Here is a 14,002-nt window from a genome sequence, read left to right as displayed (position 1 = left end):
GGGCGGGGCCAAGCTCTTTGTGTTCAACAGGCCCTCCTGGTTATCCTGGTGCATGCTCAGATTAGAGAACTGCTGCCTTTAATAAACCTAGTTCACTGCTGAGTCAGGGTCAGGATTTTTTAGTATGGTTATTGTTAAGGCAGTCTACGGATTCATAAACCTTCATTACCATAGGCTGTTTTCCCAGGGCACATTTCTCCAGGGTTACAGTTCATCATTTTGTTAGAGACTACTTTAGATTAGATAAAGCACATGAGCAATGCTCTGTATCTGCAGGAACAAGGGGACAGAGAGTGCACTGCAGAGAGAGGTGGGGCAGACACCTGTGTTGTTGGCTTGGGGATTACCGTCCACAGCTGTGGGTTGAGACAGCCGCAGCAATGGCGAGGCTGTCCTGGGGGTCCTGCAGGCCTGGGTCACAGCCTCACCGTGTGGCCTTGGGCAGGTCACTCTTCCTCTCTATGCCTTAGTTTCCTCATCTGTAACATGCGAGTTAGGACACGTATCTCATTATATTGTCATAACTTTGTAAATAGTAAGAAGCAGGGGAAAGAATGTTCTTCATTTTTTGCTAGATTTCATCCGCTATTGAGCTAGATACACACACCAGGGCGTTCTGAAGGCTGGACCTGAGGGTTTTCCCTCAAGTTATCAACCCCTCAGGTTCTTCTTCCATTGCATTGCTTGGTGCCTAATCTTTGGCCTTCCAAAGGTCAAAGGGAGCCCAGGCCTTCCCTGCCTTCTACACCAGGAAAAGGCTCACCTTCCTGGGTAGTTCCCAGTCAGCTGACTGTAACTGTGCGATCGTTTGAAGAACCTCATGATCACCCTCCAGCCTCCTTCAGTGGAAATTTCTGAGCCTGTCCCAAAGAAGGGGGGTGAGGAGAAGCCTCCCTGCCTTCTTTTATGGAACTTTTGCCAAGGAGTTTCTTCCCAGTCACTATTCCAGAGTCTTCCAAACCTGGATTAGCCTCAGGCCCTCCACTTTCTATTCAAGACACATAGACCAGCAGTCACCATACTTATCACTGGGCCCTCCCCGTCCTCCTTTCTAAAGGGCTGGCTCAGTCGGTCACCTAATTGTCCACCTTCCAGAGCCAGTTTGGACTCTCATGCAGCCATTTGGGCAGTAATGCATTCATTCATTCAACAAAATGTATTGCACACTGACCATGTTCCCATTGGCACGCTAATGAAACAGACATCTGTGGGCCTGTGCAGCTGGCATTCTAGCCAGAGGAGATAGATGATAAACAGTACCCAGATGAGTAAATATACCCATGGTGGAACATGATCTGTGTTCCAGACAAAGTAAAAGGAGACTGGGAACCTGGAGTTGACCTCCTTCCTCAGAAACAAGAAGGCAGCCCCACTCTTCCCCTGAAGCACAGCCCTCTGTCCAAATATAAGCAGGCCTCTGCCAGGCCAGCGCTGCCTCCCTGGCTAGGGAGAAGTGAGGCCGAGTCCTCGCCATCCTACCAGGGAGCTTTATGGATCCCCAGTGCTACCACTTAAAATCTGTGAAACCAAGTCGGGAACCCTTCACCTTTCACTGATAAAACATTGTGAAAAGGCAACAGGACTATAAGTACGTGACAAATGAAGTTGCCTCAGGGTGGACATGCTTTCCGCCTTTGTCCAGATGCTGGGTGGCCCATCGGAACTCTTTGTTTCACAGGGGCTGGCCCTGTTTCCCATCCTATGATGAGTCCTTCCCAATTAAACTCTTCCCTAGCCACTTGCTAACTAGAGACCAGGACCACTCCCATCTGATGTTTGCTTGTTAAAAAAAAAAAATAAGCTTTTAAGTACATATCTACATGCCTATTAGTAAATATATGTCAAGTGAGAATATTATAGATATTTCTCAATTATATAGAGCAATAAGAAATGTGAAATAGCAAATGAGAACCTGCTATTTTTCTGTTCATTTTTAAATTAACTCCTTTGTGTTGATGTTTAGGTATCTCATTATGATAAAGGAAAACAATATTAATCAGTTTTTTTGGTTAAAAAAATATAAGAAAAAGTAAATATTTTTATTTTTATTTCTTATTCATTGCTGTAAGTTTCAAAATACCTTCATTAGCACTACAGCTCCAAAAGTTTGTGAATTTCTGGTTCATGAAATCCTTTGCTTAGGAGTATATTCTTTGTGTTTTTTTGGTTTGGGTTTTAGGGGAGTGGTTTTTGTTTTCTTTTTTGAGACAGGGTCTCACTCTGTAGCCCAGGCTGGAGTGCAGTGGCACAATCACAGCTCACTGCAGACTTGACCTCCTGGGCTCAAGCCTCCCATATCAGCCTCCCCAGTAGCTGGGACTACAGGCATATACCACCACACTCAGCTAATTTTTGTATTTTTTACAAAATTACAAAAATTACGTTTTTGCCATGTTGCCCAGGCTGGTCTCGAACTCCTGGGCTCAAGTGAGCTACCAGCCTTGGCCTCCCAAAGTGCTAGGATTACAGGTGTGAGCACCATGCCCACCCTAGGAATATATTCTTATTTATTATTTTCTACTGATTTCTCAGCTTTGTGCAAACTTAGCATGTGATTCAAAGTTATTCTATGGACAAAAATAAATGTTCTCAAGGATATTTTTATGGAACTATTTTCTGGACTTAATCTGTTATGTAGTATCTCAAAATTGTTTAGTCTTTTTTATGTTGTCAAAGTCATCTTATATCCACTAACTCATTCAGACCTCAGAGCTTCCAAGGAAGGTTTGAGTGGGGAATGATAACCTGATTTATTTAAAGACACGCTTGTCACATTAAAAAGATAACAAGGACCCAACTCTCTTAACTTTATGAGACACACGACTGTAAAGGAAGACAATATTCTAGCTCCACCAAGTACTAGTATTTGTCTTTGGCAAGCTTTGCGTTCCTTATTTTAAAAATGTAAGTAATAATGACATCTACAATAATCACTTCTAATAATAATCAGCTTAATAACACTAAAGCTCGTGCAAGCCGTGCAGTAATTCTGGGGCTCACCCTCTGCAGCCATACACTGCTTCCCTTATGTGAAGAAGCGCATCCCTGTCATGTACCAGCACCACACTGACCTGAACCCCATCGAGGTGGCCATTGATGAGATGAGTAAGAAGGTGGCAGAGCTCCGGCAGCTGTGCTCCTCGGCCGAGGTGGACATGATCAAACTTCAGCTCAAACTCCAGGGCAGCGTGAGTGTTCAGGTGAGCCAGGCACAGCAGGCCGGAGGGCACCAGGGGAAGCCCTTGCCCCTGGGTGACTTGCGTGTCGTTTCCACTAACAAGGTCTACTTGAGAGCCTCGGTTTACCAAGTGATCCCTGCTCCCTTCCCCCAACGTCTGTGACATTTCTCCTGATATCAGAGGGGGAGGAAACCTCATGATCCCTGCCCCCCACCCCATGAGGACTGACTGTCTGTGGGGACAAGAGCCAGATCTCATACACTACCCTGATTTGTCAGTATATGGGGAATTCTGGGTGCCTGATTAGAAGCATCAAGACTCTTCTAAATACAAAGAAGTGTGGAGAGCAGTAGATTTTCCTATAAAACTGTTGTTTGCTGTTTTCTATGAAAATTGTATCCAAAAAAGTACCTTAAGTTTTACTCTCTTAATGGTATCTTTTGATTAACGAATTCATTATTTTAATATAGCCCAATCAATCAGTTTTTCCTTATTGGTAGCATTTTTATGTTCTCTTTAAGAAATCTGTGTCTACTCCAAAATTTCATAGATGTTCTCCTAGGTTTTCCTCCCTTGCTCAGCATCCACATCTAGGTCTGCAGTCCATCTGGAATTGATTTTTGTATATGTTATAGTGTGAGGGTCAGAATATATTTTTTCCATATGACCTTCCAAGTGATGTACACAATTTATTGAAAAGATCATCTTTGATCTAGATACTAACATATATGTTCAGTTTGTGAAAATTCATCAAGCTATATACACTTGTGATATATGCGCTTTCCCGTTTGTATATTATACTTTAATAAGAGGTTTTTAAAAAGTTATCTTACTTACATGGTTTCCTAGTTAGTTGGTAAATGTTAAATCACTTCCTCTAGTAACAAGTATGACTCTTACTTTCTGGTATTTTTAAGTGTATATAGTTCAAGCACATGTTTGTTCATAATGTATATGTACATGTGTGTATATATGTATTTGTATATCCTATTTTATCTTTCAAGAAGGGTATGTTTATGAAAGTTACATGTAGATTATAATACATAGGTTTTGGTTTTTTTGGTTCATTTTCTGAAATTATATTTTGTCAACTTCCCATCAGATCCACGCTAAAGAACCGTGAGTTGTTGCCCAACATTTTTGTGTCATTCACCACAAAAGCATTTACAGATGTTTTTAATCTCTTTCCTTTAGTCTCAAAGACATATGCCAAAATAAGTTAGCAAGTGAACATAAGTATTCCAGCAACGTGAGTGATTATGTAACAGGTCCAGAGGCCACAATTTTCTGTAGCTAAAAACAAAACCACTCAATCAACATGATCTTGGAACATCCAGCCCCTACGGAAAGGCCGCCAAAGGGGTGTGGCACCAGTCCAGGGTAGGGCTGGACCATTGAGCTTTGTAAAAGGCAAAATATGCCCTGCTAATTTGATGGTAACCTTAGCGTTTTATAAAATTCCCAATCATCTTAAAAAGCAAGAAATTCCATGTTGAAATGAGAAGATTAAGTTTATACTTATACCTACCAAAGTAACAACAAAGTTGCAGCCAGAGGAAATTAACTTTATCGTTTTATTTGCGTATTTCTGTAATTGTTTCATCAAGCAGCTCACTGGCGCTGCAGCTTTACTGGGCACAGCTGTCTGTGGAGCTTCTTGTCATTGCACTCCAAGATCTTGTTATTACACCTTATGGAGTCTTATCAGCCTTCCTCTTTCTATCTTCTTCAAATACGGACCGTCTTGTATCATTTTAGACAATCAGTCATTTGGGTAGTCTTCAGGTGATGCATATGGTTCCCCCGCCGCACCAGCCTGGTGCTGAGTTCCACCCTCACGCATCTTGGGCTGTTCACCCATTGCCCCCAGCTCAGAGGTCCCCCTCTGACCACTGTGGCTGGAACCTGGAACCTTCCTGTCTCTCCACATCTGGTGTGAGTTCCTGTGGCTCAGTTTTCCTGCCATTGCTAGACAAGTCCTGCCTGCCATGGGTCAGAACCACACACGGAGAGCTCCCCTAATTCCTTGCTAAGCTCACCAGACCTTCTGGGAAATATCAAGCAGTGACCACATAGTCACGTTCTTTCCCAGGCTGTCTCAGATGCCTGGAATATTCTTCTTCCCATCCCAGTGTGTCCAGCCTTCTTTCTCACCACGTTCTTACCTTTCCTTACTTATCCAGAATCAGCAGACCCTTCTTAGCTGCTTGCAAGGGTGGTGCAGGGTTCTGGTTCACTCACCGTGCTGTCTGCTCCTAACATCTAGCTCTCCAGCACACCGCAAACTCTCACTTCATCCCAGGGTAGCAAATCAGTTTGCCCATGGCTGTCTATACAATTCAATGAAATGAACAGTTGGTTTTTTAAAAACTGGAATAGTTACTGCATTTTTCAATTTTTCACTGAATTCACCAGATTGGCCTGTTAGTTCAGTGTAGTGCAGCACAAATCCCAGTGACTAAACACCTTGGAAGTAAGAATCCTTGACCTGGATTTGGAAGACCTGGGCTGTGATCTCTGGTGTTTTGCTTATTGGCTCTTCAAACTTGAACAGGCCCCTAAGTTTTCCAAGCATTGGTTTCTTCTTACATAAAGTAAACCATCATCACAAGTGCCCTGAAGATGGCTGAGATCATGGAATCAAGCGGTGTACAACAGAGTGAGCTTTGTGGTTTCTTTTTGGGCTTAAGTTCCTGGAAGGCAGGGATTGTGAGTAGCTCATGTGAACAGGCTTTTTAGTGCCTGCAAACTGAAACTGAACAGATGATCGTGGTCATTTTCTTCCTAACGCAATTGAAAATACTTGCTCTTTGTCTAGGTCAATGCTGGCCCACTAGCATATGCACGAGCTTTCTTAGATGACACAAACACAAAGCGATATCCTGACAATAAAGTGAAGCTGCTTAAGGAAGTTTTCAGGTAAAGCACACTGAAAGCATCTTTTTCTCTTCAAGTATTGATCATTTCTGTACTCGTTCGGGAGAGAGATGCTGCTGGTTGGACTCATGCCTTATCCTCTGCGTTCCTTTGTTTCTCCCGCCTGTACCATTCCAGGCAATTTGTGGAAGCTTGCGGTCAAGCCTTAGCGGTAAATGAACGTCTGATTAAAGAAGACCAGCTCGAGTATCAGGAAGAAATGAAAGCCAACTACAGGGAAATGGCGAAGGAGCTTTCTGAAATCATGCATGAGCAGGTAAGGGCTGCACTGGCTCCAACAACTTGGAGTCCTTGGTTAGGGGTTTCAAGTATACCCTATCATGACTTAGACCACCTGATATCCTTCCAGAACTGTGACATCTGAAGGAGAATGTAGCATACCACACTCCTGCCATGCTCTAGCCCCAGGTCATTTCGGAACAGCTAACAGATTGCGCATATGCTGTTATCTACGGCAAGCAGGGGAGAGCGGGCCTGCCTCCTCGTGGCTCTAAGAGGTGGCCGTGTTTCCTAAGCTTTCTCTCTCCCCACCCCCGTCTAGCCAAAAAGAAAAGAAAGGAAAAACTCACATGAAAATATCCATACTGTTCTGACAACTTTATTCCTTTAATCCTTTGAAAAAAGCTGGACTTGCCAACCTGGTTTAAGGAATTATCTGTTGCATTCAATGTTTTTGCCATTTAAAAATACAGACTGACTCCATTTTTGATGATGTACAGTGGGCCTTGGCGCCACAGTGGATTCTTCCTTTAAGTTCCTTGTCACTACGGGCATCTTCCCTGATTATTTTACTGTTATCTCCTTCCTGTGGGTTTCTTCAGTAGGATTCTATGTGTGGGCTCAGTTGTCACAGAGGAGACCCGTACCCAGGGAATGCCTAGAGCAGCATCCACATTGTTTCTTTGTGAGGGGTCTGCCTCAGTCACTGTCCTTTCTTTATAATTGACTTTAGCACCTTGATAACACAGAACTGCTCTGTCTGGCCCCTCCATTACTGTCCTTCAGTCTGGCACAGTGGAAGCCAGGGCCATTTGTGGAGTTATCCTATCCCCTGACAGTTTAGTTAGGACATTTTCATTGCAGGAGACGAACGTCAGTGTGTGAGCTTTAACTCACTTGCTTTTTTTCTCCTCCATGCTAACACGTTCAGCTGGGATGGTAATGTCATTTTTAAATTTTATTTTTCTGATAATCTGACTCAGAAAAAGCTATTACTTTGAGTTTGAGCAACTGCAGACATTGGCATAATGACAGTACATGGGCAGAGGAAAGCACCCTCTTCTGGACATTTTAAAAAGTAGAAGCCAGACATGGTGGCTCACTCCTGTAATCCCAGCACTTTGGGAGGCCAAAGCGGGTGGATCATCTGAGGTCAGGAGTTCGAGACCAGCCTGGCCAACATGGTGAAATCCCATCTCTACTAAAAAATACAAAAATTAGCTGGGCGTAGTGGCGCACACCCTAGTCTCAGCTACTCGGGAGGCTGAGGCAGGAGAATTGCTGGAACCCAGGAGGTGGAGGCTGCAGTGAGCCAAGATCACGCCACTACCCTCTAGCCTGGGCCACAGAGCGAGACTCCATCTCAAAAAAAAAAAGTAGAAAAAAATTGAAACGATTAGAGAAATGAATGTCTGAATAATTAAGCAGAACAGGAGGGATTCATGGGAACCAATTTTTGGAGAAAACTTGAGATCTTTTCTGTGGAGCCTCCAGATTCCTATAGAATGGAGAGTTTGGTCAGTGGGTGCCGACATGGGGCACTAGAGAAGATGAAAGTAGTGAGAGATGATGGGGTGAAACTGTTAAACTCCCAGAGTACAGGGATATTTAATGCACTTGCTGTCAGCTGCACCTTGAACTTCCCATTATGCCAACAGCTGTGAAGACTGAGCCCCTGTGAACCCCTGAAGGGCCACGGCGGCGGTAGACTTGCTTTCGGTGTTTCCAGGGGAGCCTCTGCTGGAGGTGAAGGCCTACGCTCAGATCCTTCCAGGCACCACTGGGCATGGAAAGATACTTGTTCAGGGTCAGAGGAGTAGCCACCCTCTCCCAAGACAAAATCCGTAAGACCCCGAGAAAAGCAGGCAGGAGAGAAACACAAATGCTCCAAATTCATTTTTAAAGGCTTTTTCAAGGTCAAGGCTAGGTTGTGTCCCAGTCAAGCACATGTAAGTAGACCTCACATTGCCTTAGGTAGACCTCATGTTGCCTTATGATCTGGTGAGCGTAGAAGGCTCTCCATTCACTAGCTTTGTAAAAGAAACAAAATGTGCTGTTCTTGACTTTCTCCTTATGATCCTCACCTGAAAACAGTAATTTACTAGATAAGCTGAACATCTCCCTCTGTAAACCAGCAGCCAGGCTTTCCAGGTGCACATCACTCACATGATGGAGTGAGTGTAGACTTGTGTGTGTGATGTGGGGTGCAACACTTTGAGAAATATCTGCTTGGTCCTTATACTCAGTAACATTGTGTTGCACATGGCAACATTGCCTTAAACTCTATAACATTTTGTTACACTTGGTAACATTGTGTCACACATGGCAACATTGCATTGCATATGATAACGTTGTGTTATGCATGGCAACATTGCATTGCGTATGGTAACATTGTGTTGCACTCAGTAACGTTGTGTTTCTGTCCTCAAGATCTGCCCCCTGGAGGAGAAGACGAGCGTCTTACCGAATTCCCTTCACATCTTCAACGCCATTAGTGGGACTCCAACAAGCACAATGGTTCACGGGATGACCAGCTCGTCTTCGGTCGTGTGATTACACCTCACGGCCCATGTGTGGGGACTTGCTTTGTCATTTGCAAACTCAGGATGCTTTCCACAGCCAATCACTGGGGAGACCGAGCACAGGGAGAACCAAGGGGAAGGGGAGAGAAAGGAAATAAAGAACAATGTTATTTCTTAACAGATTTTCTATAGGAGTTGTAAGAAGGTGCACATATTTTTTTAAATCTCACTGGCAATATTCAAAGTTTTCATTGTGTATTAACAAAGGTGTGGTAGACACTCTTGAGCTGGACTTAGATTTTATTCTTCCTTGCAGAGTAGTGTTAGAATAGATGGCCTACAGAAAAAAAAGGTTCTGGGATCTACATGGCAGGGAGGGCCGCACTGACATTGATGCCTGGGGGACCTTTTGCCTCGAGGCTAAACTGGAAAATCTTGAAAATATTTTTTTTTTTCCTGTGGCACATTCAGGTTGAATACAAGAACTATTTTTGTGACTAGTTTTTGATGACCTAAGGGAACTGACCATTGTAATTTTTGTACCAGTGAACCGGGAGATTTAGTGCTTTTATACTCATTTCCTTGCATTTAAAAAAATATGAAAGCTTAAGGAATTATGTGAGCTTAAAACTAGTCAAGCAGTTTAGAACCAAAGGCCTATATTAATAAACACAACTATGCCGAAAAGTACAAAGTAGTACAGTATATTGTTATGTACATATCATTGTTAATACAGTCCTGGCATTCTGTACATATATGTATTACATTTCTACATTTTTAATACTCACATGAGCTTCTGCATTAAGTTTAATTGTGATAAATTTGTGCTGTTCCAGTATATGCAATACACTTTAATGTTTTATTCTTGTACATAAAAATGTGCAATATGGAGATGTATACAGTCTTTACTATATTAGGTTTATAAACAGTTTTAAGAATTTCATCCTTTTGCCAAAATGGTGGAGTATGTAATTGGTAAATCATAAATCCTGTGGTGAATGGTGGTGTACTTTAAAGCTGTCACCATGTTATATTTTCTTTTAAGACATTAATTTAGTAATTTTATATTTGGGAAAATAAAGGTTTTTAATTTTATTTAGCTGGAATCACTGCCCTGCTGTAATTAAACATTCTGTACCACATCTGTATTAAAAAGACATTGCTGACCGTTTGGGGTGGCTGCTGGGTGTTTATTGTTCAGCAGTCCTAAGGGAACAGGATACCAACATTCTGAGAGTGAAATCACATGGGGTCTGAAATTTTCTTTAAAATACTCGAGTGAGGGAGAAAAAGAGTGGGTAGAGACCACGGGACTGACAGACTGCTGGTCATTGTGGAGGCTGAAGTTGGGTGCGGGGGAAGCATGATACCAGTTTCTCTGCTTTTGGGGAAGTTTCCATGATACGGATTTCACAAGCAGGGGTCACGTCTTCAGAGGACCTGGATGAATGCTTTGTCGGACCGTGGTCAGGATCTAAATCATACCAGTCACTCCCAAGTTCACGTGGATACCTCGCTAGCTCTGGCTTTTCCCCTTTGGCTGTAGCAAGACGTCCATCTTTATCCCCTCGCTTACTGGCTTTCCAGATGAGAACTCTGGGATAGTGCATAGGTGGCCAGGTGCACTCCCTGTGCCCCACGTGGTCAGGATCCCTGAACCGGGTCATATGATGGCTCCAATTGCAGGTGCTGTTCCTGCTTCTGGTGTGCCCAGTGGCCCCAGCAGGTAGGTCAGCTCCTTGTCACTCAGCCCCATATAGTTCCATGATGGAACTAAATAAAATACAGAACAAAATAAAATAGCTGGGTTTTTGCCTTGAAGGGCTGTAAAGGCTGTCTTTTTACATGACCAGTTAAGGAAAGAAAACTTGGGGTGCTGTGCACCCCTCGAGCACCCAGCGGCCAAGGGTCTTGTGGCATCTGAAATATTTGCTACCTACCAATGGTAAGGCAGGAGGTCTTGGGAAGAGATGAAGAGGTAGCAAAGGGTCGCCATGACCCACCAGAATCCACAGCCCACTTATGCACTCATGACACCATTGGGACTTACCCAGCATACGTTTGTTTCGTGTCGCTGACATCCCAGCCCAGGCTAATAAACCTCAAGGCAAACATCAGCATGTCTGGGAGAAGAGCCTGGCGCTGAGCTGGATTGTCTAGTCATAAACGCCTCATCTAGAAGCCATAAAACTCAAGTCACCATGTAATAAGTAGAAGTCTAGAAAGAGCCCATGTCAGATAAAGGTAAGTTTGGAAGGCGACCAACCCTTGCTTATGACAGGAGTGGAGAGAGGAGCCATCTCTAAGTTGGGAACATCCTGCAGGGAAACATCCATATCAATTAAATCTTCACTTTGTTATGTGCAAAGCCTGGCGGAGCATTTTCTCGGGAATTTATATTGCTATTCTGCAGTAAATGTGGGGATTTTTTCCCATAGGTCGTACTTATTCTTTCTTTTAACTGAGGTAAAATATGCATAAAACGTATCAGTTTAACAATTTTTAAGTGTAAGCTTCCTTGGCATCAAGTAGAGTCTCATTGTGCAACCATCGCCACCCTCCATCTCCAGATACTCATCTTCCCAAACTCACACTCGGTACTCATTAAACAGGAACTCCCTACTTCCCCCTCACAACACTGCTTTTGAGGCAACACTGGAATTAAAACTCTAGTTAAGACCTTATCCGGGATATTAGCCAGGTGGGAACAAATAGAGCCAGGCCCTTGCACAGAGGACAGCTGCTGAGAGCAGGACTGCAGGATGGCAAGGTAACCTGAGTGACGAGAAGCAGCCATCCAGAATGGTTTCATCATATAACTCAAAGTAGTGACTCCATTCCAAGAAAATGTGATCTCCATCCATGGGGGATCGTTTGTATAAACCATGGTACATCCACACAGTGGAATACTGTGCAGCTGTAAAAATCTGCTCATTTAGTGTATACAATTTGGCTGGGCGTGGTGGCTCACACCTGTAATCCCAGCACTTTGGGAGGCCGAGGTGGGCAGAAGTTTGAGACCGGCCTGGCCAACATGGTGGAATTCTGTCTCTACCAAAAATTCAAAAATTAGCCGGGCATGCTGGCGGGCGCCTGTAGTCCCAGCTACTCGGGAGGCTGAGGAACTAGAATCACTTGAACCCCAGGAAGCAGAGGTTGCAGTGAGCTGAAATCACACACTGCACTCCAGCCTAGGTGACAAGTGAGACTCTGTCTCAAAAAATAATAATAATGTATACAATTTGATGAGAGCAGACACGCATACACCTGAGATACCATCACCACAACTGAGGTAAAAAAAAAAAAAAATAGTAAAATATATCCATCACTTCCAGAAGTCTCCTTGTGCTGCCCCCTTATTTTGTGGTAAGGACATTTAACACGAGATAAACCCTCTTAACGAATTTGTAAGTGCACAATAACAGTAATGTATACAAGCAAATAACATGTTTTATAGTTGTTACCTACAGCAAGGGAGAGGGAATGACGTACAGGGGACAGGGTTAGAAGATAAACTTGTCTAATATTTGCTTTATAGATTTGGCTTTAGAACCATGCAAATATTTACATAATTATCAAATGAATTTTTAAATTTCTAAGAAATTGAAAGCAAAATGTGATAAATGAACCTAACCATATAATATTATGTTGGTAACATACAGAAAGGAATTATTTCAAACAACTTTAAAATACAGCAGTTTTACTGTGCTTTCATAGTGTGATATGCCCTCAGGTCAAGAAGAGTGGCAATCAGTAAATAAGTGGTTGATTGATAAAAACTAGTTTCAGTAATTGTTTTGTTTAAGTGTTGCATTGGTTTTTATTCTGAGACTGTTTTATGTTTATTGCCAGAGAGTAAATGAGTGTTTCCGTTGGTATCATTGGGAACCAGGTTTTTACATGGGAGAAGAAAAGATGTGTCTATGAGACCAGCGGGGTTAAATTAAAACACTTTAGTCTGAACTTGATATGGAAATAACAACTGGGATTCATGATGTATTTTGTCTTAAACACACACTTTTTCCTAACTTGGTTCACTGGAAAAGACCTAAAAACAAAGACCAACCCAGTAGCTGCTGAGCACCACTAGTGCCCAAATTGTGAACCAGTCTCCCTGGAGAAGGTCTGATTCTGGATTTAGGAAAATGTCCAGGACAAGTTGAACATCTTTTTTTTTTTTTTTTTGAGACAGAGTCTCACTCTGTCGCCCAGGCTGGAGTGCAGTAGCGTGATCTTGGCTCACTGCAACCTCTACCTCCCAGATTCAAGCAGTTCTCCTGCCTCAGACTCCCGAGTAGCTGGGATTACAGGTGTGCACCACCATGCCCAGCTAATTTTTATATTTTTAGTAGAGACAGGTTTCACTATGTTGGCCAGGCTGGTCTGGAACTCCTGACCTCTAGTGATCCACCCACCCCGACCTCCCAAAGTGCTGGGATTACAGGTGTGAGCCAACTCGCCCAGCCAACATCTTTTCATACTGCATATCAAGGGTGCCAGCAAGGATACTTGGGGTCGTGTGAGAAGGATTTTAAAGAAGCTCCTACTAGCAAGGTGCAGGATGGGCATCAGTAAGAATAATTGCAATGCAGTGAGCAGTAATCGTGCCACTGCATTCCAGCCTGGGTGACAGAGCCAGACCCCATCTCAAAAAAAAAAATAATAATAATAATTGCAACGGACTGAAAGTATGTAATTAAGTCTATGAGTTCATAGTGGTGCCAGAAGAAATGAAAGGAAAACTGCTTGGTAACCATTGAAGGAGTTGATATTACCAAGAAAGACAAAGCGTTCTCGTGTCTCCTGGTGGAAATACACACCACCACCTATGGAGTAGTCTTGCCAAAAACTTGCATCTGACTCAGATCAAGCCTCTGACTCTACCTACCAATTCCCCACGACACACAGGGCACAGAGGAACACCTTCAGTGACACTGCGGGAAATGCAATCTGCAAAGTCCATCCTGTGGAAAGCTCTGTAGGATAAACAAGCTGGTTTCTTCAATAAACAAATTTCAAGAAAAAAGAGATGGAGAGGGAACCTATGTCTTAAAAAAGACTTCCGGGCTCCGTGTCTAGGAATATGAAGTAGACACACTTTTCCCTATGTCCCCACTAAGTACAGCTAAAATCCCTGCACACTAG

General features: G+C 43.2%; 1 protein-coding gene across 33 annotated transcripts in view; it reads left to right on the top strand.

The window, feature by feature from the left end:
• DOCK9 (dedicator of cytokinesis 9) overlaps positions 1–10,028 on the top strand; it is a 298,314-nt gene extending 288,286 nt beyond the window's left edge. For 32 of the 33 annotated variants that reach the window (XM_054528568.2, XM_009248745.4, XM_054528579.2 and 29 more), the window contains 4 exons: positions 3,010–3,200; positions 5,998–6,098; positions 6,234–6,372; positions 8,766–10,028. In XM_054528568.2, coding sequence (XP_054384543.1) covers positions 3,010–3,200; positions 5,998–6,098; positions 6,234–6,372; positions 8,766–8,888 — 554 coding nt within the window. In that variant the 3' untranslated portion in view covers positions 8,889–10,028. 33 annotated transcript variants of the gene reach the window in all.
• The last annotated feature ends 3,974 nt before the right edge of the window (positions 10,029–14,002 follow it).

Source organism: Pongo abelii, chromosome 14, assembly GCF_028885655.2.
Source record: "Pongo abelii isolate AG06213 chromosome 14, NHGRI_mPonAbe1-v2.0_pri, whole genome shotgun sequence".
In the NCBI taxonomy this organism is placed as follows: Eukaryota; Metazoa; Chordata; class Mammalia; order Primates; family Hominidae; genus Pongo; species Pongo abelii.
Note: the sequence above shows the minus strand (reverse complement) of the source record. Positions and strands in the feature narration are given on the sequence as shown.